Source organism: Gymnoscopelus braueri, assembly GCF_963280865.1.
Source record: "Gymnoscopelus braueri genome assembly, chromosome: 8".
Taxonomy (NCBI): Eukaryota; Metazoa; Chordata; class Actinopteri; order Myctophiformes; family Myctophidae; genus Gymnoscopelus; species Gymnoscopelus braueri.
This window is the reverse complement of record NC_137609.1, coordinates 44,197,973-44,225,598: the sequence shown is the minus strand read 5'-3', so window position 1 is coordinate 44,225,598 and position 27,626 is coordinate 44,197,973. Positions and strand designations below refer to the sequence as shown.

At 41.1% G+C, this 27,626-nt stretch overlaps 1 protein-coding gene across 2 annotated transcripts in view; it reads right to left on the bottom strand.

The window, feature by feature from the left end:
- Positions 1–1,626: 1,626 nt before the first annotated feature.
- The window catches only part of gabrb2b (gamma-aminobutyric acid type A receptor subunit beta2b), a gene marked incomplete at both ends in the record, with an annotated part of 134,206 nt that continues 108,206 nt past the window's right edge, over positions 1,627–27,626 (bottom strand). The window contains 5 exons of one of the 2 annotated variants that reach the window (XM_080436260.1): positions 1,627–1,977; positions 2,556–2,699; positions 5,867–6,111; positions 10,696–10,848; positions 21,739–21,876. In XM_080436260.1, the coding sequence (XP_080292386.1) occupies positions 1,627–1,977; positions 2,556–2,699; positions 5,867–6,111; positions 10,696–10,848; positions 21,739–21,876 (1,031 nt within the window). The remainder of the gene's footprint in view (positions 1,978–2,555; positions 2,700–5,866; positions 6,112–10,695; positions 10,849–21,738; positions 21,877–27,626) is intronic. The other variant, XM_080436261.1, reaches the window with a different exon arrangement.

Sequence of the window (27,626 nt, the reverse complement as noted above, 5' to 3'; positions counted from 1 at the left end):
CTGGCCTTTCTGTGGATCAAAAACAGGCTTTTCCTTCCATCATTTGTACATTAATATTAATTGGGACCTATTTTAATTGACTCTGTAAATAACAATTTATATCCAAAGTTAGAGCCGACATAAACGTTACGGGTTACATAATCAATATTTAAAAACTCTTAGACAGAGGATATTTATATGTACAGTGGCTCAAGGAATGAGGCAATGCATTTCTTTCACATTGTTAAGTGCTGGCGCAATGGGTTAGTCCTTTGAAAAAAAAAGAAGAAAAAAAACTTGTTGTCCTTTCTACGTAAGACACTCACTATGGGAAACAGCAGTGAGTGTCTTATGTAGAAAGGACAACAAACCTCCTATATACTAATAATACTTCAATGAAGCCAAATTTGGCTTGATAGGATAAGATACTGTGACAATGAACAATATAGGTACAACAATGTGTCACATATAGGCTATGTTTAGTAATGAAGTAATTTTCTATACTATATATATTTATATCATGTATTATTTATAACAATTTGACACAGTGGACAGGATCACCCTTCTCTAAGTAATAGACTAATCAAACAATGCAAACATTGGTTTGTTTTGTGTTCGTCTCTTGGCTTTTCTGTATTGAGGCAATTCATTTGTTGACCATCAATGAGCTTGTACAGTATGCTAGTTGCACCTACACCTGGAATGTTTCGAATGGTCTTTGTTTGGTACCTAATGTCGTCATAAAAACGATTCAAAAAGTTTTATGGAATTGAGATAAATGTTAGAAATAAATTATGCAGTGTCTCCATTATAAGTAGAAAAAATGTTTGCGTTTCACAATGATTTGACTTTACATGGCATTGTAAAATGCAAAACAGCTTCAGAATATCAAGAAGAAAACAATTCTAATATAGATTTTTTTCTGTCTTTTAAATAATTAATCTTAGAAAAAAAAAGAAGAAAAAACATCAACCTGAAAATTGTTGTACTTGTATTCTCAAGTGTTGATAACAAATATTGGATAATCTAAAACCAATATCTATGTAACTTATTTCTTACTAAGATTTTGGCAACAGATTATTTCTTCTGTAGAGTTAGCAAAATAAAAAACAACAACATAAAAATATATGCAAACAAACATTTTAAAATGGCAAAATACACAATTCACAAAATAATCTGTGTAAAATTATAAACGGTTACTCAGGAACAGGCACCATGTATGTTTGTAATCTCTCCTATAAGGTTTCTATGTGTTAGCCAGCAATTGTGGTGTTCCAACTTAACCCCTTGAACCCCAGCATGCCGATTCTGGGGGGAACATTCACCAAAAAAATAGCACACCTAGAAGCACACAACGCGTCGCAACGTGAGCTTGTAGATTGGCTATTTTTGGCGAAGAGATTTGGTGTAGACGGGAGGGGGGGAAAAACGGTCCAAACGGTCCAACTCAGGTCCGTTTCACTAAGACTTAAGGGTTTAAGTGGTTAAGGTGGATCCAGTCCTGACATTGATATAGTAAATACGTCTTGTCTCGCAAGATCGCACACAAACAAAACAAACCAGATACAAAATGGAAACAAATAACATTTTCTTGTTTTTGTTTTTTAGTTTTTTGCCCTCATGAAGTGATTTTTCCCCCTCCCTTCCCTAATTAACATAATAAAGCCAATACACAACATTGAAGAAGGAGAAGACAGTGGGGAAGATAATCCTCGACCACTTGTCGATAGAGTTCACGTCGGCCAGGTCAGGGATGTTGACCTTGAGCTGCGAGGCGCGCCTCCGTAGCCGGCTCTTCTTCTGGGTGACGTGGCAACGCTCCATGGCGTTGCGGCCAAAGTTGTGCCTCGCCAGCCCCGCCTTACGATACTGCAGGGTGGAGCTGTCGTACGTCAGCATGGTGTTCCGCGGGTCGTTGAGACCGAGGGCCAGCTCTGAGGGCCCCATGTCGTTCTTAATGTCCAGGGTGCCCAGGAGGATGTTTTCATGCGAGCCCATCTGCAGGTGGAAAAACAACTCATTTATTTACCCATTAGGACCTGAGGCCGATTCTACAAATACCTTCTAAATCAGTAGTTCTCAAACTTTTTCGTAATTAAACATTGTTCATCACTTTCACGATTTTTGAATAGCCAACCCTAAAATCTAATCTTTCCCGGTTTTAATGGGTTAACAAACTGGAGTACAATCATCACTGTATTCGGGCTTGCTTGGCACATGCACTATGTGTAATCTATGAACAAGACTATAAAATCAGTTTAATCACAGTTTTAAGACCAGAATAAACACTGAAATAAACAAATTGTAGCTCCAAGAACAATGGCATATTACTGTATGTGAAAACTGTATTACCAGACGATACCACTTATTGCAATCACTGGGACAATTGTATTTTTAAAGATTTATGCTTTATTCCAGATAGGTCATGGTAATTAGAAAGGGCACGGAAAGAGACAAGAGGGGTCAGATTCAAACCCGACTTCATCTGGATTATGGTCCGTGCACTAACTGGTTAAGCCATCAGGCACCCTGGGAAATTGTATTCTATGTTTTGACTCTTTTGAGCTTCAACCAACCTTGTTCTTTTGATCGCTTAATCCTAGTGCTCCACCGTCATCCACAAAGATGGGCTCCCACATTGAGTCATGACCATCGAGATCCCTCTGCTTCATTCTGGCGTACAGAGTATCGTCCCGCCCGACTACATTCCCCACCAGCCACTGTAAAGCATACAACATTGTCGTGGTTATTTGACATGGCGAAGGCTAAAGGGATGGGGATGGGTTCGGTGAGCTGCAGTATATAGTACAGTGAGAACGAGTTATGAATACATTCAAAAGGTAATCGCTTTCTTCATCATCTCCGACAGGCTGGAACAGACGGGTATACGGACTGGAGATGATGTTGTCACGCCTGTCTGTCTGCCTGCGAGTGTCTGTGTTTCCGGAGTTATTCTTGCGAACCACTACTAGACCAATCAGCGGCAAATGTCTTGTGCACACTGCAAGCAGTGGCGGCCTTTGCTATGTTTTTGCGGGGGGGGGGGGGGGGGGTAGCTCATATTAGCTCTTGAAACAGGCCCCCAAATCACTATGGCCGGCCCTGAGTGCCAGTCGCCCAAGGAAGTCACTCCACCATTTTTCATGCCAGCCTTATATTTTTGGGGTTTCTTCAAATTCCTTGCATCATGGCACAACTCACAATATACTGTAGGCCAAACTAGATTTTCTTACAGATTTTTCCATAACTCGGGCAGGGACCTATCCTATATTAAAATTGCCTAATGGGTGGGTGGATGGGTGAGTCATGCAGTCGGCCCCAACAGGCCCTCCGTCAAATGCACACAATATGGAGTCAAAATGCAACATGCACTGATGTCAGACACGACATAAACCAAATCGCTGCCCGTGGGGGCTCCAGTCAAATGCACATGGAGTAAAATGCACATAATATGGAGATTCTCAACATGCATTGATGTCAGACAACAGAAACCATTCAACATGCACTGATGTTAGACACAAACATAAAACTCCTGAGGATAGAATGCAAGCTTTGATGGCCAGAGAAGCCGCTGAGAACAGGCAAGACCAGGCAAGTGACACTGAGGAAGTAACCATGTAGCGACAAACACAAAGCCGTCAGATCAACATAATGCACTGATGTCAGACACACCATTAAACTCCTGCAGATAGAAGGATCAGTGTTGCAACATTGAATCGACCCTAATTTGGAAATGCACCCAAAAGCGCTTTCACTTCTGACCATAGAGGGTGACAGAGACAATGCACAATTATACAAAGAGCTATTCTACATCTGTAGTCACTGGGTGGGCGTCGTTGGTAGCACATATATGCGGAGCACAGATTCAAAATCGATGGAAAATCATTTAAAACCGTGTAAGCATAATCATAGTAAATCGTAAATACAAAGAAAAAATAACTACACTGAACAATTTGATACAAAATGTTCTTTGAAGTACCTAGTTTGAAATCTAGAATCAAAACAACATGTAGGCCTATGTTGTTTTGAATGAATGAATAAACTATTCATTCATTTATTCATTCAAAACAACATAGGCCTACATTAAAGACAGTGTAAACAAAATCACAATACAAATTAATATAAAATATGAAAATTAAATAATAAATACTACAGGCTTCAATGTTTTCTTCTTCAGCCTTTTCTTTTAAGGAAGATTTAAATACTAGAGGCTTCAATGTTTTCTTCTTCAGACTTTTTTTAAAGGAAGATTTAAACATTTTATTGAACTCTCTGATATTAGTAAGTAGGGTGTTCCACTGCCCAGCTGCCTTGACTGGGGAAAAAAACTGTCTGGCTAAACTTTATTTGATTTTTGACAGTCCTCTCTAGTGGAGGATCTTGTTAACCAGTAAATGCAGAAATGTTTACCTGTGCGTAAATGTCATAAAATACTATTTCCTCCCTGTAGCTTCCTCCATTACTGACGGCTGCAACCCATGACTTATACAGCTCTGGGTAGGCCACCCTGCCTGGCGGAGATATACTCTCCATCGAGCATTTCTAGATTTATTGTGCAGGCTAGCATTCATCCATTATATCTTTATTAAGTTCCATGGGAGAAAAGTAACTGCTCCTTGAATTCAACAATAACTTGTCAGAACTACGAGCTCACACTATTTGTTATATAAACTTTGTTATACAGTACAGTAGGCATATTGTAATAATATTACCCTCATGAAAGAAAACAAACCTTATTTTTACCACTTTTCCTAGACTTTAAATAATATCCTTGCATAAGCTGTTTTGTATCTACAGTATTGTTGTTAAAAAGAACATTATTTTGGCTCGAAGATCACTGTTCATGTGCTATAAATTGTCCTTTACATTTTGACTTGTTGTTTGGTTTAGCTCCAAAAGGAATATAGAGTGGACTATGAGCGTAATACGTTAAGACAAAGTGTCAGATAGAGCTGTCTTCCTCTCTTTCAGATGCCAGTGTGTCTCATCTGTATTTCAAACCGTGGGCAGTAAAAGCTTATTATGCTGTCTTTCCTTGGCACAGGAGGACAGTCACTAATTACTACTGTATAACTTGGTTTTACTGAACTCCTTAGACAGTTGTGCAATGAAAAGAAAAACAAATATATTTGATTAGTCCTTAATCAAGCCAAAACACTGTTTTAAAAAAAAAGGGGGGGGGGGAATGGTTAATTTCTGTGCTACTGTATCTTTCTTCGTGCCGGCATGTGTATGTTGTTATTAGTTTACTTGATATACTTTGCAAGAACAAAGTTACTCGAGATAAAAGTTGTACTGTGCAGTTTCTGAAGGAATCACCCTTGTTCAACCCTATACTATACTGCAGTGATTCTCAAACCTTTTCATGTCAAGGACCCCCAAATGGATAAATATTTGGCCGCGGACCCCCATCTGAAAATATGTTGTGCCAGGGACCCCCAGAAGCAGAAAATGGTGTTAAAAATGTTCACTAAAATGTTTGAAAAATAGCAGATCTACAAGCTCATAGCGCGGCACAAAGTGAATAGCCAAAGTGTAAAAGTTTAACTTTAGCTGGGGACCCCCTGGAACTCCCCCCCCCCCCCAAGGACCCCTGGGGGTCCCCGGACCCCACTTTGAGAACCACCGCTGATACAGTACTGTATTCATAGAGAAGGAAGCGGTCGTCGCTACCAATGTTGCCAGATTCTGTGAGAGAAACAAGCAACCAGGTCTAGGAAAACCAGCCAAAAAGAAGCGACTATGGGCCACATGAGTACTTGCACATGTACATCAGCTATTTGAAAATAGCAGATCTATGAGCTTGTAGATCGGCTATTTTCAAATAAAATCTTTGCGGGGTAAATTATAATAAGCAGATCTGGCAACCCTGGGTCGCTATACCCACCTTGTTCGGATCCATCCTCAGCTTCTCGTTGTTGGCCAGCGCCGTCTTCTCCGCCGCCCTCTTCTGGCGCTGGGGGCCCCGGCCGAAGAAGATGTAGTTGACCAGCGCGTACTCCAGCAGGGCCAGGAAGACGAAGACGAAGCAGCCCATCAGGTACATGTCGATGGCCTTGACGTAGGGGATCTTGGGGAGCGTCTCTCTCAGGTGGGTGTTGATGGTGGTCATGGTCAGCACCGTGGTGATACCTGGGCAAAGGGGGGGGGGGGGGGGGGAAAGAGGGCAAAGGCCACGTTCGTTTCAAAACAGTGAAAAGGTTAGAGAGAGTTGGAATCAGTGGTGGAAAAAGTACTCAAATTCTTTACTTAAGGAAAAGTACCAATACCGCAATATAAAAATACTCTGTTACAAGTAAAAGTCCAGAATAAAAGATTTACTTGAGTAAAAGTACAAAAGTATTGGCATCAAAATGTACTTAAAGTATCAAAAGTAAAAGTACTAAATATTTGAAAATAGCCGATCTACAAGCTCACAACGCGTCGCGCTGCGACGCGTTGTGAGCTTGTAGATCTGCTATTTTCAAATAGCCTATGTATAAAATAGGGCTAAAGTGGTTAATGTATGTTTCATTATATCATCATTTACATCTGAAAAGTAACTAGTAACTAAAGTTTTCAAGTAAATGTAGTGGAGTAAAAGTACAATATTTGCCTCTGAGATGTAGTGGAGTAGAAGTAAAAGTAATGGAAATTGGAAATACTCAAGTAAAGTACAAATACCTCAAAATTGTACTTAAGTACAGTACTTAAGTAAATGTACTTAGTTACTTTCCACCACTGGTTGGAATGTAATCGTTATGTTTGGGACACCAGCTGGCACGAAGAGAAACGGGACGCTAGGCAGCAAGTGGTGGAAAGTCCAGAATGAAAAATGTACTCGAGTAAAAGTACAAAAGTATTGGCATCAAAATGTACTTAAAGTAAAAGCAAAAGTAAAAGTACTAAAATGTTTAAAAATAGCAGATCTACAAGCTCACGACGCGTCGTGATGCGACGTGTCGTGAGCTTGTAGATCGGCTATTTTCAAATAGCCTGGGTATAAAATAAGGCTAAAGTGGTTAATGTATGTTTCATAATTATCATAATTTATATCTGAAAAGTAACTAGTAACTAAAGTTTTCAAATAATTGTGGTAGAGTAAAAGTACAATATTTGCCTCTGAGATGTAGTGGAGTAGAAGTAAAAGTATTGGAAATTGGAAATACAAATACCTCAAAATTGTACTTAAGTACAGTACTTAAGTAAATTTACTTAGTTACAGTACTTTCCACCACTGCATGGCATCATGGCATGTGTGTGATCTTTGTGCATATGTACCTCAGCTCGTCAGAAAAAAAAAAAACGTAATAAAAAAAACGTATTATGAACAGCATAAAAGATCCATGTTGCAGTGACAGTGAGGTCACTAAAAGCCCATCTGGGACGCTGATTTGAGTGGCTACAGTATGTGCAGTATTTGGAAGACACAAACGTCCCCCCCTGTCCCCTCATCATCCCCCCGCGCCAGCACAGCACACACCCCGGTCATCCTCGATTACGTAAGAACTGCATGTGTAGCCCGTGAGGTCTGTGTTATTATGGCTCTGTGTTCATAGGAAAGATTCTTTCCTTTCCTCCCTTTCACCCGCCTCTCCGTCCGTCCGGCCTTTCCAACCAGGCCTCGCTTTTTAGACGAGGAGGCAATCTCACTGATTGAAGACCGGCCTGCATTTAGTGATATGAGAGAGAGAGGCCACGCATTGGGATCTAATGAAAAATGCAGTAATACTCCATAATGTGGGCTGGGTTGGTGGACCGAGCGATATTGGGAGATGCCGGGTCAACCTCGGATCCAAACTAGGTTTGGGAGCCACTTTGTTTTGACCCAGTTCCAGGCATTAGAAGGCTGGATCACGTGGCAATGCAGTGTGCACCGCAACTCCATTGTTGTCATTGTTTGAGCTGTCACAGACACTGGCTGGCTGGGGAAACTTTGCCTGAATCCTGTTTTTGAAGATTGATGCCTGTTGGCTGTGTATGGCAGCCATGGACACATTCTAGTCATTGTTTTGCTCAGACACTCTGACAGCTCCAGTACACCCAGTACACCGTGCTCATGCCTTCCAGTAGAATATGTAAGGTAGAGAACTATATGCATCAAAGGTTCGTTTGAAACTGAACTTTTAGACTTTTTTTGCTTTCATGTGTAAATTAGTTTTCCAAAGTAAAAGCAGTGATGTCACGGAAACAGATAATAATAAAGCATGGCAGGTTATTATATAGGCCTACATAGGTATGTTGTTCTTCCAAACAATTGCTCACATTTGATGAGGTAAAAGAAAAAAAGTTTGGATTAAGCTGGAATACAAAACACTGGAATGCCCGCTATCCGATATGGATTATGAATCAGAGCTTTATTTATTAGGGTGTTTTGAAGGGGGTTTATCAGGACATTTATAGCCACTGATAGAAGTTTGGAAGATATATAACAGTAGTAAGGGCCAGTAAGGAATACTTGTATCTCAGAAAAGCATAAAGCAGGCAAAAACAAATACAGTAATGAGGCAGGTTTGATGACTAGCACATTTTGTGAAGTAAGCAAACTTCAGTGACAAACTCCTCTTCTCAGTTTTCATTTTACAGAATCATTAAAGTCGAGGCGTGAAGCTGGGCCTTGTGATAGTCAGTGGGGGCTCGTATGGTGTCAGTCAGAGTAACTACAAAGTCAATGTGTTGAATTGCAGAGACAGGCTGACAGTAACTATTCCCTCGGCTTGCTGCCCTCACCGAGGGCAAGCTCGAGGCTTTTGAAGGTTTTGAGCAACACATTTTCATTGCAGGGGTTCTGCTGCTAATGAGCATATAGACCAAGGTTTCAGATATGAATTTCAAATCCTTTAATCACTTAAGGTGCACCAGGCAATGCCCTGTCTTGCATGCAGAGTTTAAACTCACAGGGCAGACTGAGGGATTACACGGGCCGCGGCAGACTTAATCAGGTGTGAGAATTATTATTGTGTGAACCACACATGGTGCTTCACATCCAGGAGTGTCATATATACTGTATACTGTTCATATACTGAGCTTAAAATAACTCCTCAGCAATGTCAGCATCTCATTAACTTAGAACAGAAAAGGTTGAAGAGAGCCCATTCCTAATGAAACATAAAGTTACACTTCATCATTATAATACCCTTCTTCCTCATGGGGAAACAAAATTGAATGCACCGTCTACTGTATGTCCTCTATTGCATTTTGATGAGTAGGGGTAGGGGATAGAAGAGGGGTAGGGGAGACCAAAAACACACCAAAAATAAGGAAAAGTTAAAATTCATGGTGTAGTCCCTTTAAATTCTTGGCCTAAAATAGCTGATCTACAAGTGTGAGCTTGTAGATCTGAATGTTCACCCCATGAATAGGGACGCTATGGGTCATGCGGTTTCGTTTAAAATTCTCTTTTCGTTTTTTCATCTTATCCTCAATCCCTGTCACTGCTAACTCTCACTGTTGTAACTAAGTACATTTACTCAAGTACTGTACTTAAGTACAATTTTGAGGTACTTTTACTTTACTGGAGTATTTCCAATTGTCTATACTTTTACTTCTACTCCACTACGTCTCAGAGGCAAATATTGTACTTTTACTCCACTACAATTATTTGAAAACTTTAGTTACCAGTTTCTTTTCAGATATAAATCATTACATTATAAAACAAACATTAACTACTTTAGCCCTATTTTATACCTAGGCTATTTGAAAATAGCAGATCTACAAGCTCACAACACGTCGCATCACGACGCGTTGTGAGCTTGTAGATCTGCTATTTTCAAACATTTTAGTACTTTTACTTTTGCTTTTACTTTAAGTACATTTTGATGCCAATACTTTTGTACTTTTACTGAAGTAAATTTTGAATTCCGGACTTTTACTTGTAACGGAGTATTTCTATATTGCAGTATTGATACTTTTGCCTCTCTTCAGCCCACAGAGAGGAGTTTCAAAGGGAGAGAGTGTACACTCTCCTTCCACCAGTCCTGAAAAGCAGAGACAATCAGAAGTGGAAGAAGCGCTCAGAGGAGGCTGCGAGCGCTCCTGAATCATTGAAAACGGATGCCTCATGGCCACATAGCCTTAACCCATTAAGACAGGGAACGCATGTGTGTGTCATTTTAAGATTTCTTTGGGCTATTCAAAAATAGCAGATATACAAGCTCGTAGCGCGGCACCGAGTGCCGCGCTACGAGTTTGTAGATCGGCTATTTTTGAAAAGAAATCGTGAAAATGAGTGCAAATCTTTGAATATATATATTTATATATTATTATGTGTTTTTTTTAAAGCGAACATTTGTAACTCAAATCTTTGCTTCTGGGGGGTCCCTGGAACAACGTATTTTGAGATGGGGGTCCACGGCCAAATACATATCATTTTGGGGGGTCCTTGACATGAAAAAAGTTTGAGAACCACTGATATTATAACAACATACAGTAGGTAGGATTTAGAAGACATTTGTAGAAATCCCCCCAGAAGCAAAGATTTACGTTAAAAATGTTCGCTTTAAAAAAAAAATATATATATATATATATTCAAAGATTTGCACAAATGTTCACGATTTTTACAAAAATAGCAGATCTACAAGCTCGTAGCGCGGCACTCGGTGCCGCGCTACGAGCTTGTAGATCTGCTATTTTTGAATAGCCCAAAGAAATCAAAAAAAAAATTACACACAAGATGCGTTGCCGGTCTTAAAGGGTTAAGTGTTCATTTGACCATGTTTTCGGCGGAGAAACCCTCACCCAGAGCCACCCTCGCGGCGGACGCGTCGTAGTTGATCCAGAAGGAGACCCAGGAGAGGATGGTGATCAGGATGGAAGGCATGTAGGTCTGCAGGATGAAGTAGCCGATGTTTCTCTTCAGCTTGAAACTCAGGGAGAGGCGAGGGTAGGAGCCTAGCGAAGGAAGATGAAGAGGAGGATGTGGAGGAGGAGGAGGAGGAGGAGGAGGAGGAGGAGGGAAAGGGAGAGAGAGTGGAAAAAGCAAATAGAATCATCGTCAGATGAGAGAATATTTCCACTGACCTCGGGTCTCATGGGCTCTATGTATCCGAGGTGATGCAATCTCAGACCCCTATACCCCTCTCAATATATCCAACCTCTCAGAAGCTGTTATTGACTCGCCCCGGTATACACTAAAGACATAACCAGTGGTTCGACTCTGCATGCCCACCCATGCCCAGTGGCGGAAAGTAACCAAGTACATTTACTCAAGTACTGTACTTAAGTACAATTTTGAGGTACTTTTACTTTACCGGAGTATTTCCAATCGTCGATACTTTTACTTCTACTCCGCTACATCTCCCGAGGCAAATATTGTAGCCTACTTTTACCCCACTACAATTATTTGAAAACTTTAGATACTAGTTACTTTGCAGATATAAAGTTATTACATTATAAAACACACATTAACCACTTTAGCCCTATTTTATACCTAGGCTATTTGAAAATAGCAGATCTACAAGCTCACAAGAGCTTGTAGATCGGCTATTTTCAAACATTTTAGTGCTTTTCCTTTTGGTACTTTAAGTACATTTTGATACCAATACTTTTGTACTTTCGCTCAAGTACATTTTGAATTCCGGGACTTTTACCCGTAACAGAGTACTTCTACATTGCAGTATTGATACTTTTACTTAAGTAAAACATTTTGAGTACTTTTTCCACCACTGCATGCCCACCCTTGCATGCTCTCCTCTGGCTCCACAAATCATCTCTTTATCTCATTTTCAAAAAGATGTGACACAGCAGTAAAGCTTTATTCTCTCCTATAAACACAGTAGCATCAGCACTCGCCAATTTTGCCAATAACTTGTGTTTACGTACAATATTGTGAGAGAGAAGGGCTGTGGCTGTTCTCTCTCAAGGGATCCTTTTTGTTTTTCACGCTTATCTGTGCTCTATATCTGAAATAATATGTCCCTCGGCAGGTCCCCGGTTAAGGCAAACTGTATAAGTTCGCACCTTCTCCGTCCCGTGGGAATTGATGGGACTGTGGTATCTCTCGTCTGATCGAGTCAACCAAACGGAAACCCCACGGGGAGTGCGTTTTTTTTAAAAAGTGTCCAAGTGTGTGGCACAACATAAAGTCAGTGAGCTAAGGCAGAAACAGAAGAATGAGCACGACTAGCATTAAATGATGATTAATAATAATTACCTTTGGGATAATTTGTCGCCGTTCATTTGCACATACTGCACATTAAATGTATCCTCTGCATTTACCCATTGCTACCGTCAGTGGTGGAAACTAACTAAGTACATTTACTCAAGTACTGTACTTAAGTACAATTTTGTGGTATTTCTACTTTACTAGAGTATTTACAATTTCTTTTACTTCTACTCCACTACATCTCAGAGGAAAATATTATACTTTTACTCCACTACAATTGTTTGAAAACTTTAGTTACTAGTTACTTTGTAGACTTTGATTATTATTACAAAACATATAACCAGTTCAGCCCATACATTTCGCCCATTTGAAAATAGCCGATCTACAAGCTCACAATGCGACGCAATGTGAGCTTGTAGATCTGCTATTTTCAAAAGATTTTCATGCATGTGAAAACTTGTGAAACAGGACATTCTGCCGAATGAGTACTTTAAAACATTTTGATGCCAAAACTGTTGTACTTTTACTCAAGTAAACTTTGAATCCCGGACTTTTACTTGTAACAGAATATTTCTACATTGCAGTATTGATACTTTTACTTAAGTAAAAAAAAAAAGGGTACTTTTTCCACCACTGTCTATATTGGGTACACTTCAAAACACAGACTGGAGGGGTGGCCCGGGGATCTTTTGATTCCCAGACGACCTCTCGACCCATTCAGCTATATATGGTCGCCCCTCAATCATGTCCAGGACTTGATTACATATTGATGACTTTTTTTAATGGTCTTTTATGGCCTTAATCGACTTTTAAGTCAAATTCATCTTGTTACATGTCATGGCAACTGTGTTGTGAATGCCAAACGTGTCATGCCATTATGCAGATAGATCATGAGCACCACAGTGGAAATAAGTCTGTGACTGTATAATGTAATGATCTGTTATGTTTATTTATACATATTTTAAAAATGATTTGCTTTTAATTCGTACAACGAAACACAATCACATCAAATACTTCAGCAGCAAACAATGCCCCTCCATTTCCACTCAGCTTAGCAATATCACCACTTAGCGTTGTCATTTGGGTTAGCCATGCTATAAGCCACCAGCTGTATCCCTGAATTATGTCCCCGGCGAAGGTATAATGGGCCAGTGGGGACAGAGAGAGAGAGAGAGAGAGAGGTGGCTGGATGTAGACGCAACAGCAAAACATTATTATTCATGAGGCAACAAGGACATTCGTCTGTCCTCAGAGTCAAACGAGGCTCAGGTATTGGATAAATGCCAGCGCGCTTCTGCTGATGCCTGCCTTTTTCTGCTGTGACCCCGGGGTCGGTCCCTTCACTGTCGCAATAGACAGCGCGCTAAATGGGAATACCCCCCACCCCCCCCCATCCCCCCCCCCGCCCGCCCCACCCCATATCCTGGCATAACATAATAGAGACAGCACTGGACTACACAGGACAACGAGCACAAACACACACGCGTCCACATAAACGAGCACACACATTCGAGTGCACACATTTTCTATGCATCCAGAAGCATTATGTTATTAAACCATTAAGACCTGGAACTGTGTCATTTTTAGATTTGAGCTAAAAAGCATTATTTTACTCTTTGGGCTATTCAAAAATAGCAGATCTACAAGCTCATAGCGCGGCACCGAGTGCCGCGCTACGAGCTTGTAGATCTGCTATTTTTGAAAATTCGTGAAAATGTGTGCAAATCTTTGAATATAAATAATTTTAAAGCGAACATTTTTAACTCAAATCGTTGCTTCTGGGGGGTCCCTGGAACTAAATATTTTGATGGGGGTCCGAGGCCAAATACATATCATTTTGGGGGTCCTTGACATGAAAAAGATTGAGCACCACTGATATAGAAACATACGTTTTTCAGAAAACTGTTGGGATTTAGGAGACATGTAGAATCGGCTTCAGGTCTCAATGGGTTAATGTGAGGGGGGGGGGGGGGTCTGCGCATCTAGCAGTGGCAGCATAGACGAGGTTTAGCCCACTGAGACGACTGCCAGAGCTGGAGTGCGGTGGCGTGTTATTATGCCTAATTTATGCTCTGCCGTACGCCGGTGCCGCGTGTGGTTAAAACAGCCGATGTACAAGCTCACAACGCATTGCAGACACGACATGTCGTGAGCTTGTACGTCTGTAACAATTTTCGGCGGAGTATGGATCTGCCTTTATTGGGTTAATTTGTCGCTCTCATTCAATAGAGTAAAAAACCCACCACCCGCCCATACTGTGCTCAGCAGTAAGCACTGACCCTTTCTCCCAACAACAGCCTTTATGATAAATTCATGAATATGAAAATGTAAAGGGAGATGAATAAGTCATGGTGTCAGACAGCATTCTTTTTTTGTTTATTGCTGTTAAATAAGTCATGAAGGTCCTCCTGTCTCCGAGGCGGAGTGCTCGAATCTAATCTACATTCACGCAGGATTTCTCAACTCTTAGGTAATTAGCTAACGCTCTCATCCGGGGCAATAAGTGCAAATGAATATGGAGGAATGAGTAAGCATTTGCATACTGCCGTCTCTGCAAGTAAAGTCTGATGGTAACAACATTACCAAGCATATTATGTGACGGGTGGAGGGAGAGATTGTTTGTTGCAATGGAGGGAAACCAAGAACGGAACGGAACTGTGTGTGTGCTGTGTGTGTGTGTGTGTGTGTGTGTGTGTGTGTGTGTGTGTGTGTGTGTGTGTGTGTGTGCGCGTGCGCGTGCACGTGCACGTGCACGTGCACGTGCGTGTGCGTGTGCGCGCGTGTGTGTGTAACAGTAATCTTGTAGCTAACTCAGTCGCCATGAACATGTGCACAAACTAGCCCTCACACACAACCACACACGCAAACACACACACATACACACATGTTTAAACCATGCATCAAATGCTTGCCCTTGCCTCTGTCTTGGTGCACAGTGTTGCATAATACATTGAACATGACGCCTCAATTCCACCAGGCGCGGAAGCGTCGCGGAACGTACGCGACGCACTAGCCACTTCTGATCCACGTCCACTCTAGATAATGCAATGCTAGTGATTCAAACTCACACGTTTCAGACTCATCCCAGAAGCGGCGTGTGCGCAGCTTTTTCGTAAAGTACGCATTCTGGTCTATTTTATTTTTATTGTCTACGTTTGCTGTGTGCCGAATGCAGCCAAATAATCAACTTTATAATAATAATCAAATTTTTCATATTGGCATCATATCGGCCTTCTTTAGCCTATTACTTTTCACCTTTAGCCTATTATTACCTTGAAAATATATATATTTTTTATCAGCACCACGTTACACACTATTAATGTCACACACCCCCTAGACTCAAGGCAACCCAGAGGGTGCACCGTGCACGCAGAACAGTTTGGGAATCCCTGTACAATCGAAAGTGCAATTTTACCACTTATTTTCCATTGCTATAATTCGCTCTCCAAAACGTTTGTGCATCATTTTGAATCGTGCAGGCTGCTTTCAGTGTTGAATATGAGCCAGGCAGCAGCTGCTCAACCAATTTAGACCTGAGGTCGATTCTAAAAATGTAAACAAATCTTTAAAAAATCCATGATTTTTCAAAAATAGCAGATCTACAAGCTCGTAGCGCGGCACTCGGTGCCGCACTACGAGCTTGTATATCTGCTATTTTTGAATAGCCAAAGAAATCTTAAAATGACACAGATGCGTTCCAGGTCTTAATGGGTTAACCAATTTAGACCTGAGACCGATTCTAAAAAAACACCCTCTAAATCCTGACCTAAGTTTTCTGAAAAAAATACAAAAAATTTATGTTGCTATGTCCTACTGTAAAAACAACAACCCCAAAAGGGGTTTCCGGATGGAAAGGTATAGTTACGTATAGGGGTACCCAGTCAAAATGGGTTAAAATGACAAATATACTTATCTGGAAAAAGTTAAATAAACCTTTATTGATCCCTCAGGGGGAAATTGCGTTTCCAGAGACAGCACAGCATTTAGAACACAGGGCAGATACACAGGAAAAAAAGTAGATACTGTATAGCTACTGTACATTAGGCCCACTGATGTGGAAAACAAACTTCCAAACCCATCGATTGCATGCGTTGGCCGATACACATTAAAGCTCGATGCCCTCAAACCACAGGCCACAAAGTGTTCCTTATGACATGAAATAAATGTAACAAGGCTAATCTATTTGAACGTCGCAAGCCCTTATCGATTATATTAACCCGTTTAGACCGGGAGCGCATCTGTGTGTCATTTTTAGATTTCTTTGGGCTATTCAAAAATAGCAGATCTGCAAGCTCATAGCGCAGCACCGAGTGCCGCGCTATGAGCTTGTAGATCTGCTATTTTTGGAAAATCGTGAAAATGTGTGCAAATTTTGGAATATATATATTTTTAAAGCGAACGTTTGTAAAATGTTTAGTTCCAGGGACCCCCAGAAGCAACGATTTGAGTTACTAATGTCCGCAAAAAAAAAAAAAAATCATGATTTTTAAAAAAAATTGCAGATCTACAAGCTCATAGCGCGGCACTCGGTGCCGCGCTATGAGCTTGTAGATCTGCTATTTTTGAATAGCCCAAAGAAATCTAAAAGTGACACACAGATGCTGCGTTCCCGGTCTTAAAGGGTTAAAGGAGACAACTGAAGTGTGTTTAGTTTTTTTTACTGAAAGGAGGAAGGAGGGGCCTATAAGATATAGTCATGTTCAGCACTCAGTACAATGTGTTTGCCAATGGGAAAGTCAAACCCACAACGACACGTGGGCTAAAAGCAAGCCCTGGACCTCAGCCTGACCCATAAATGAAGCCACTTTAACAAGGTATTATTGGAGTAGGCCAAATAGCTAGGGAATTTTAGCAAAATGTTTGGACCATCTGTGAAAAAAATTACTACCAATAGCTTTCTTCACCAATGTGTTCTTATAGGTGTCTAGAATCACCTCTCAATTTATTTAAACCCAACTCCTCGTGGAAAATCCTGGAGAGCCAATCAAAGTTAAGGAGCCCAGAGGGCTTGGGTGAAAAATATGAAAAGAAATAAAAGTCTTGTGAGGTGTCTAACTAGGGGTTTTCAGGGGTGCTGAATCCATTCCAACCATTATTTTTGAGTAAAAATGTCTCCCTGGCCATCTAATATTGGTATATTGGTTCTTGTTAGTGTATAATCAGTGTATAATCAATGGTAGGGGATTGGGGTGTTGTTGAATTGATTCTATTCTGAAAAATAAAATAAGAAAATATTGCTAAACACTTGATAAGAGTGTACACCTACTGTGCACATGCTCAGTGGGATACACTGTCTGCATGTGGGGAAGGAGCGGGAGTGTTGCATCCTGGAAAATATTTCTGGACGATTTTAAGGTACGGTAGTTTATCTACTTTTTGGCATTTATTTTCCTCTGCTGGCAAAACTTTTGATTACTGTGAATTTAGATGTCAATTTTCTCTAGCCTATTGCTTACATTGAACAACCATTAGTTAAACAATCATGACACTTGTCTTTTAGTAGACAACATGGAAGAGGATTCTGTAGCTTGTGGCTTAAGGTGCTTCATCTGTGGTGGTCCTGAGACTGAGATTCAAAAGCTCTCAAAAGTCACCCAAAAAGGCTCTGCACAGATTTTGTCTTATTCTGAGAGTGTGGATGACGCAGCATTAATCAGAAGACTACATGAGGACTGGAAAAACTGAGATGACCCCAAACTAAGATACCATTTGGAATGGGCATTGTCTGGGTCAAGTAGTTCAAGTGCTAGCTGGCACACTTGATCTACCATAATACTTGCATCCTTTGCAATGAAGGTATCAATGTTGGCACATTGAAAAGAAACCATGGCAAGTCTTTTGTATGTAAGATTCAAATGAATTTTGATAATTGTTTTTCTTGCTCCTCATTGTAGGCTTCCACTCAAAGTAAAATAAATAATGTAATCATGCACATACTGTATGTGGCTACCTTTTATCCAGACAGAGCTCGGCAGTATCGTGCACCTGATAATGTCTACCAGGACCAACTGAAAAGGAGTTTGATGCAGAGAGCAAAGCGACAGGTGATGACTGGGGACGTGAAGTCGCTGGTCGCCTGTCTGGTATTATAGATTTGGTGGCAGAAGAGGCAGTATATCATATTCGATGAAGAAGAGACTTTGAGAACCCTGTTACAAAGTCTAAGGTAACATTATATGGATACACAATACAGCTGTACAATACAACTCACATTTCTTATCCTTTATTAGTCCCCCTCATTACTGGACCCATATCAATCTTGCAGAATACATTATTTTGAAGTCAAAAGTTTCACTATTAAAAATTATATTTCTTCCCTCAGGACAAGAAATGTGAGTTGTATTGTACAGCTGTATTGTGTATCCATATAATGTTACCTCAGCCTTTGTAACAGGGTTCTTAAAGTCTCTTCTGCATCGAATATGATATACTGCCTCTTCTGCCACCAGGCGACCAGCGACTTCAAGTCCCCAGTCATCACCTCGTCGCTTTGCTCTCTGCATCAAACTCCTTTTCAGTTGGTCCTGGTAGACATTATCAGGTGCACGATACAACTGCCGAGATCTGTCTGGATAAAAGGTAGCCACATACAGTATGTGCATGATTAAATTATTTTACTTTGAGTGGAAGCCTACAATGAGGAGCAAGAAAAACAATTATCAAAATTCATTTGAATCTTACATACAAAAGACTTACCAGGGTTTCTTTTCAATGTGCCAACATTGATACCTTCATTGCAAAGGATGCAAGTATCATGGTAGATCAAGTGTGCCAGCTAGCACTTGAACTACTTGACCCAGACAATGCCCTGCGTCTTTTCTTCCTGCCTGGCCGTTGGTCTTGCTCATCTTGCTCTAAAGAATAGATTATGTTTAAAGTTTTTATTAAATTATGATGTCACTCACAACATAGAATAGGATTGAAATCTGCAAGTGGCAACTTTCATCACAGTGAAAAAAACGTACGATTTCCAGTGGATATACCTCTTGCACGACTGTATAGCTCGGTTTTGCATTCCAAATGGTATCTTAGTTTGGGGTCATCTCAGTTTTTCCAGTCCTCATGTAGTCTTCTGATTAATGCTGCATCATCCACACTCTCATAATAAGACAAAATCTGTGCATAGCCTTTTTGGGTGACTTTTGAGAGCTTTTGAATCTCAGTCTCAGGACCACCACAGATGAAGCACCTTAAGCCACAAGCTACAGAATCCTCTTCCATGTTGTCTACTAAAAGACAAGTGTCATGATTGTTTAACTAATGGTTGTTCAATGTAAGCAATAGGCTAGAGAAAATTGACATCTAAATTCACAGTAATCAAAAGTTTTGCCAGCAGAGGAAAATAAATGCCAAAAAGTAGATAAACTACCGTACCTTAAAATCGTCCAGAAATATTTTCCAGGATGCAACACTCCCGCTCCTTCCCCACATGCAGACAGTGTATCCCACTGAGCATGTGCACAGTAGGTGTACACTCTTATCAAGTGTTTAGCAATATTTTCTTATTTTATTTTTCAGAATAGAATCAATTCAACAACACCCCAATCCCCTACCATTGATTATACACTGATTATACACTAACAAGAACCAATATACCAATATTAGATGGCCAGGGAGACATTTTTACTCAAAAATAATGGTTGGAATGGATTCAGCACCCCTGAAAACCCCTAGTTGGACACCTCACAAGACTTTTATTTCTTTTCATATTTTTCACCCAAGCCCTCTGGGCTCCTTAACTTTGATTGGCTCTCCAGGATTTTCCACGAGGAGTTGGGTTTAAATAAATTGAGAGGTGATTCTAGACACCTATAAGAACACATTGGTGAAGAAAGCTATTGGTAGTAAATTTTTTCACAGATGGTCCAAACATTTAGCTAAAATTCCCTAGCTAAAAGGGGGTCTGCGGGCACGCATGTCAACTTGGTTCCATTTGTACTGAGAGTTAAAGGAACACTCGTGATTTTAAAGTGTACCGAATGAGTATCACGGCTAATTTAAAATGGCATTTCCTAGCAGCACAGAGAGCAGCTGAGCCACACAGGAGAGAGACCTCTTTGCTTGCATACATACGCACTATGGTTTATGGATATCAACATTCACTATGCGTATTATCTGCAGAGGCCTTTCTGGCACGTTACATTGTATCAATTTCTTTCTTTCTTTTTTTGTTTTGCTTTGCTTTGCATTTTGGCACCCTGTGTCTTAACTCATTGAGTGCCAATGACGTCTTTTGACGGCCGTTTTCAGTGTGCCATTAGTGCCAATGACGTCTTTTGACGTCACCTAATTTTTTTTATTTTTTTTTCATTTTTTTCCCCATTTTTTATTTTTTTTTGGGGTATTTTATAATTGGGTTGTAAAGTAATTTCTCTATGGAGAATAAACATTGGGTCATCTTAGAATCGTCTCAGAATTGTGGTCCAAAAATAAACCAACTGTCTCTGCGATGTTGTCAGGGAGGAGGTTCTGTATCGTTTATGATAGTCAGTCACTCATGTTTGATACAGTCTGTTTCTGGCGAACTAATTCGGCGAGTAACATTAGCGTTTTCTCACCGTCAGTTGATGCTTCATATCCATGAGAGTCAATCCGCCGGGATAACTTGTTTGTTTTTGGAACACAGTTCTTATTTGACGGGATATTAAACACGTCTATGGGAATTCATAATGCGGGAAAGAAAACGCGACCCAGGTAGGATGTGTAAATTACGTCAGACTTCGGTGCTCTATTTGGTTTTATTTCTTCACTCTCAGAGTTACAGACACATAAGGGTCCATTTGGTTCACATCAGGGCATTTAGCGGGGGACTCCCTTGAACCCCCCCCCCCCCCCCCCCCCCCTCCCCCAAGGACCCCTGGGGGTCCACAGACCCCCACATTGAGAACCTGTGTCTTAGCTGTATGTGCCACCCGGTGTATATGTTACAGTATGATTGGAGAACCAGTACGATTGAAGAAAGCGCGCTCGTTTTTACCACCCACCCAGCACTAGAGGGAGCCACAAGCCAGGCTTGTGCACAAACATATATGGCCACACACACACACACAGTCACACACACACACACACACACACACACACACACACACACACACACACACAAGCGCACACACACGCGCACGCGCTCATGCTTTTTTTGGTTTATTGAAAGCTGAAAGGACTGTTTAGATTAGATTTAGACTTTTATTGTGTTCTGGCTTTTGTTTTACTTTCTCCCTGAGACACACACACACACACACACACACACACACACACACACACACACACACACACACACACACACACACAAAGTGATCCATGAAAAGAACTATTCTGTCCCTATCGGTTTACAAGTTCTCCTTCTCCTTGGAGGAGGAGGAGGAGAAGGAGAGAAGGAGAGGACGGTTTATTACGCGAGGAGGAGGAGGAGGAGGAGGAGGAGGCTCCTCTTCCTCGCGAGCCTCGCGTAATAAACCCCCGCCTCGCATCGCCGCGTCCTCCTTCTCCTCCTCGCCAGCCTCGCTAATAAACCCTGTCTCGAAAAGCCCCGCCTCGCCCCGAAGGAGCCCCGTGCCTAAAAACGAGCGCTCTGTCTTCAATCGTACTGGTTCTCCAAACGTACTGTGACATATATATATACGGTAACGGTGAGGGGAGAAAAAAAACAACATCAAGCATAAGTTGCCATGGAACATTACCTGTGGAAAAGACGACATTCTTGGAGATGAGATTGTGGCCCACTATAGAGAACTGGGGCAGCTCTATGCGCTCTACGCCGGTCACGGCGCTGTTCCCGCCTCGCCAGTAGAACTCGATGTCGTCCGTGGTGTATCCATCTGCCAAGGGAACACAGAGCAGGGCAATCATTACATGAAGAAGATGTGCATTGTGTTCATTCGTGCAGGTGACAGGAGATATGGGTAAAACAATCAGAAATAATGAAAGGGAGATGACAAGCCAGCATATAAAAAAAGAGTGATTCCTGTAAGGCCAGAGAGAGAGAGAGAGAGCATAGGCGGCGGGAGAGCTTGACAATTGGGAAGGCTGGGGGTCGGCCGCGCGCGGGCGCCGAAATCCGTGAAAATCCGCGCCAAAAATTGTTTTTTGTTTTTTGTTATTTTTTTTGTTTTTTTGTTTCTGGGCGGATTGTGTTAGTTTCTTTTTGGTTTTTGGTTACTTTATTTCGGTTATAGGGTTAGGGTTAGGTTAGGGTTAGGTTATTTAATTCTTATTTTTGCCTGATTTTACTGATTTATTATCAAAAAAAATACTAAATAATGCTGCACAGTAATAATAATAATAATAATAAAACTTTATTTATATAGCACCTCTCAAAACTCGGTTACTCAGACTACGTGTAGGCACATATGGGGGGAGTAGGTCCAAGATATAGACTGGGGCTAGACCTAGCCTGGCCTTATGAGTAGTGAGTAAAATTTTGTAATTAATTCTAAATTCAACTGGGAGCCAATGGAGGGATGCTAGAATGGGTGTGATATGATCAATTTTTTTTGTACCAGTTAAGAGACGGGCCGCAGCATTTTGACCGACCTTTTTAACGTGCTGTTGGAAGTTGAGGTCTGGGTCAAAGGTGACACCCAGGTTTCTAACTGTGGCTATGTGTACACATATATTATATATAATTTGCACAATTCCCAGAATTTCCCAGCATAACATTTGGGAAGGCTTAGCCTACCCTAGCCTTCATTACCCGCCGCCTATGAGAGAGAGAGAGATACCGGAGTGGTGCTGAACCATTTTCTGCCACATGGACCACAATGGAAACACAATGGAAGCCCTCAGGGCTTTTTGTGTTATCCTTTCAGCATTAACTGTACCCAGTGGTGAAAAGTAACTAAGTACAAGTACTCAAGTACTGTACTTAAGCAAAATTTTGAGGTTAATTTTACTTTACTGGAGTATTTCCAATTTTCAATACTTTTACTTCTACTCTGTTACTCATCTCAGAGGCAAATATTGTACTTTTACTCCTCTACAATTATTTGACTACTTTAGTTACCAGTTACTTTGTAGATTTTAAATATTAGAAAACATACATTAACCACTTCAGCTCTATATAGACTTCGGCTTTTTGAAAATAGCCGATCTACAAGCTCACAACGCGTCGCGATGCGACGCGTTGTGAGCTTGTAGATCGGCTATTTTCAAATGATTTTATACATTTTGAAAACATGAAATGGACGGTTTCTGCATAATGAGTACTTTTACTTTTTACATTTTGATGCCAATACTTTTTGTACTACTCAAGTGTACTTTTTGCAAACTGCAGTATCAAATAAGTAAGTATTCAATCAATCAATCAATGGACACTTTGTTTCATTCAAGCTTGTATAGTTCTACAAGGTCGTAGATCCACAAACGTACATTTCACTGCGTCGAGCAACACTGCCATACAGTGAACTATAAATCAGGATTTACATTTCCAATGTTAATCTATTATACACAGGACGGGCTCGCCTCAAAGAGAGAACCTGTCAATTGATTTATAATAAATACATTCTATGCTGTTGACACCCAATTGACCCCCAATTGACCCCTTCTTACAATAGTGCGCCCAGCCACAGCTGAGGGGGGACTCTAATATATTATGCCAGGTACGTCATTCTGGAGGGAATTATAGCACAACCTGAGAGAATCGTTATCGTCAATATTGTTATCGTCATCATGTCCACCAAGGGCATATTCAAGGCTCAGAATCAATTTGTTGATTGAGCTGGGGCCGCCGCAGCTGAGTGGGTATGCTATAGAGCACCGCATCCCAAACGGTGGGTTGGGACCCATTTGTGGGTCGCGGACCCATTTTTGTGGGTCGCCAGTAAATATCCCCTTTATTTTCTCGTTTCCTATGTTAAAATATTATAGCATTTCAAAAGATTTCAAAAAGGTTAAACAAAAAAACTTTTCATCAATTAAATAAAACATTCCCAACATTTTTCAAAAGTATTTCATAAATAAAATCAGAAAATCTAATAATGTCCTTAAAAAAAAACAAAACATGTTTGAGAGGTGGTGAAAATTGCAGTGAGTTGTGAGTAAATATCCCCTTTATTTTCATTTCCTATATTAACATATCATATAGTATTTCATGTTTAAGAGGTGGTGAAAATTGCAGTTGTACATGCTCACAACGCGGCGTGAAGCGACGCGTTGTGAGCTTGTAGATCTGCTATTTTCACTAGTTTTGGGTCCCGGGCAAACGTCTAATTTATGGGTCTCAAGCTTGTAGATCTGCTATTTTCACTAGTTTTGGGTCCCGGGCAAACGTCTAATTTATGTGTCTCAAGCTAAAAAGTTTGGGAACCATTGCTATAGAGGCCGCGTGGGAATCGGAATGTTGACCGTTCGACCCTCGGCTCGCCCCCAGTCTACGTGTTAGGTGTCCCTATAACTGCTCCCCCTGTGCTCATCTGAGCCTGTCTGTGAGTATAAGCTATCTGCTGGGCTAATGCAGGTAGGCTACTGGTCCCCCGGGGGGGGGGGACCGACCGTGAAATACTCCCCTGGCCTGCCCTGAATAATAAAGAAAACAATGTCAAATTGATCATTTATTAACCCATTAATACCTGGAACGCATCTGTGTCACTTTAGATGTCTTTGGCTATTCAAAAATAGCAGATATACAAGCTCATAGCGCGGCACCGAGTGCCGCGCTACGAGCTTGTAGATCTGCTATTTTTGAAAAATCGTGAAAAAATATTTTTTATATTTTTTTCAAAAAACTGTTAGGATTTCCATTTTTTTAAAGAATCGCCTCAGGTCTTAATGGGTTAAAGCAGCTTTCACAGGCGTTCACGGTGCGACCACAGAATAGCTGCAGGAGCCCTGCAGAATGTACATAACATGACCCGACGCACACAGGAGCCAAATCTGTTTTGTGTTTTGTCCCGTGTGTGCTACTAAATCTTTAAATACCAAAACCGAGCGATCACCATTATCACCTCTGAAAAAGAAAAGAAAGAAAGAAAGTGAATAAAAAAAACAACCGAATCGGTAAAGAAACACGCATAGTTAGTCGTCGTCCCCCCCTCCGTGCTTTTTCACTCTCGTTTGCACCGATTCGGTGGAGGACATGTCAGGAGGCTGCAAAACACGGCTGGGAATAATAAATGATTGAGTAACGCGCCGCGTCGTGGAATCACTGATGACGACGATGATGATGTACTGTAATAAAAAATAAATAATAACACAGGGTGTGTGTGGGGGGGGGGGGGGGGGGGGGTAGTGAACCTTCATTGGACCGTGAAACTGGGGCTCTTGCGTAATCCGGCGGAATGTCTGCGCGCTGGAGGGCACGGAGCAGCGAGAGCTCAGAGAGAGAACGACGCAGAAGCAGCGCAGGGTTGATGATGACGCTGAGGCCTCTAAAGAGGGGGGGTGCCTGACCGCTGACGCCTTAGCATGTCTTAAAGTCTCCTTCCTACACAGAAAGACAAGTAATGCGTGCGAGTATGCGTGGTTCTGCAGCCGTGCTGAAAGGGATTTGTGTGGGTCGCGAGTAAATATCCCCTTTATTTTCGTTTTTCTATATTAAAATATCATGTAGCATTTCAAAAGATATAAACCAAAAAAATCACAACTTTTCATCAATTAAATAAACAATTCCAACATTTTTCAAAAGTATTTCATATATAAAATCAGAAAATCAAATAATGCCCTAAAAAAACAAAACAGGTTTAAGAGCTGGTGAAAATAGCAGATGTACAAGCTCACAGATGTACAAGCTTGTACATCTGCTATTTTCGCTAGTTTGGGTCCCGGGTGGTTCTGCAGCTGTGCTGAAAGGGATCAAATCAAAATACCGCTATATTATATAAAGAGGCAGCAATGCGGCTGCTGCAAACCTCTGTGGCAGTGTCATTTTCTATATGCAAATGCACAACTGCGTTTTTGTCCTATCCCAGCGTGTGAGGAAAAACCCCAACGCATTTATTTGTCACGCTTCTAGCAGATATAAACATTGTGTCGTGCTGTGTGTGTTGGCATGTTTGTCTGTATGTTTATTGAATTGCCTGAGTGAATATTGCTTTAGCGTTGGGCTTAATGCGTGTGTGCGCAGCAACGCAGCACTGTGTGTTTTTTTCCTCTCTCTTCTATTAGTGCATGCATGTGTGATTGCAGGCGTGTTGTACGTCAATTATGTGAGTGTTTGCGTGTGTAGAATTGCGCGAGGAAAAGATAAAACAGAGAATAATGCTGTATGAATATACATGTATATACACATACAGAGCTGTGGGTGGATAGAGAGGCGACACGTGTTTGACGGGGAACTCCCATTATACAGTACTAGTCCATACCCGGTCGACGCATCCGCGGGGGGATATGCGCACATGATCTGGCAACCCGTAACCATGGCGACTACATAAAAACACGAATAGACAGCTGAGATTTGGTGAAATTGAAAAACGGCCTTCGCTGTTAGGTGCACATGGTAATGGTCAATGGCTGTGTGCAATTTCGGATCAAATGCTCCAGCCGCTGAGGAAGAGAACCGGGCAGAGCAATTTTGGCCTCACCACCGACGGAGGAGGATACTGTTTCAGTGATTACTATTAAATACACATCACTATACCCGTCTTTATCATTCTATCTTTATTTCCCTGTCTCTCTCAATCTGTATACCATCTCTTCCTACCCCCCCTCTCTCTCCCTTACTCCCTCTACTGTATATATATATATATATATATATATATATATATATATCTCTTTCCCCCTCTATTTCTCTCCACCCCTCCCTCTCTCTCTCTCTCTCCCCCTCCTCTCTCTCCACCTCTTCTGCCTCTCACATGCCCTGTTCTCCTTAATTAATACTTGTGTGACCCATTTAGCTGCCTTGAATTATTAAAGCCAACCCTTTCGCTGACTGCATCCACCGCATCCTCACGCTATATGGCAGCCTACTGTTCCTGTTGGCTGGCAATGAAAGTAGTGAAATCCTGGCACAAAGCTTCTTTTACAAGTGGGTACTCCGTCCTTTTTTTACTACATTAAACCGTGGCGTCCCTATTTCGGTCAAATATTCACATTTTAACCCCCGACAAGCTCACAACGCGTCACCATGCGAGGCACTAGTGAGCTTGTGGATGGCCTATGTTCGCTGTTTGTCGTACGAAGAAGTATATGCTGTAGGGCTTCATATGAGTGGTTAAAAAGCACACACATTTTCAAGTAGAAGTACTCTGTTACAAGTAAAAGTCTGGAATAAAAAATTTACTTGAGTAAAAGTACAAAAGTATTGGTATCAAAATGTACTTAAAGTACCAAAAGTAAAAGTACAAAATGTTTTGAAAATAGCAGATCAACAAGCTCACAACGCGTCGCGATGCGACGCGTTGTGAGCTTGTAGATCGGCTATTTTCAAATAGCCTAGGTATAAAATAGGGCTAAAGTGGTTAATGTATGTTTTGCAATAATGTAATAATTTATATCTGCAAAGTAACTAGTAACTAAAGTTCTCAAATAATTGTAGTGGATTAAAAGTACAATATCTGCCTCTGAGATGTAGGAGTAGAAGTAAAAGTATAGACAATTGGAAATACTCCAGTAAAGTAAAAGTACCTCAAAATTG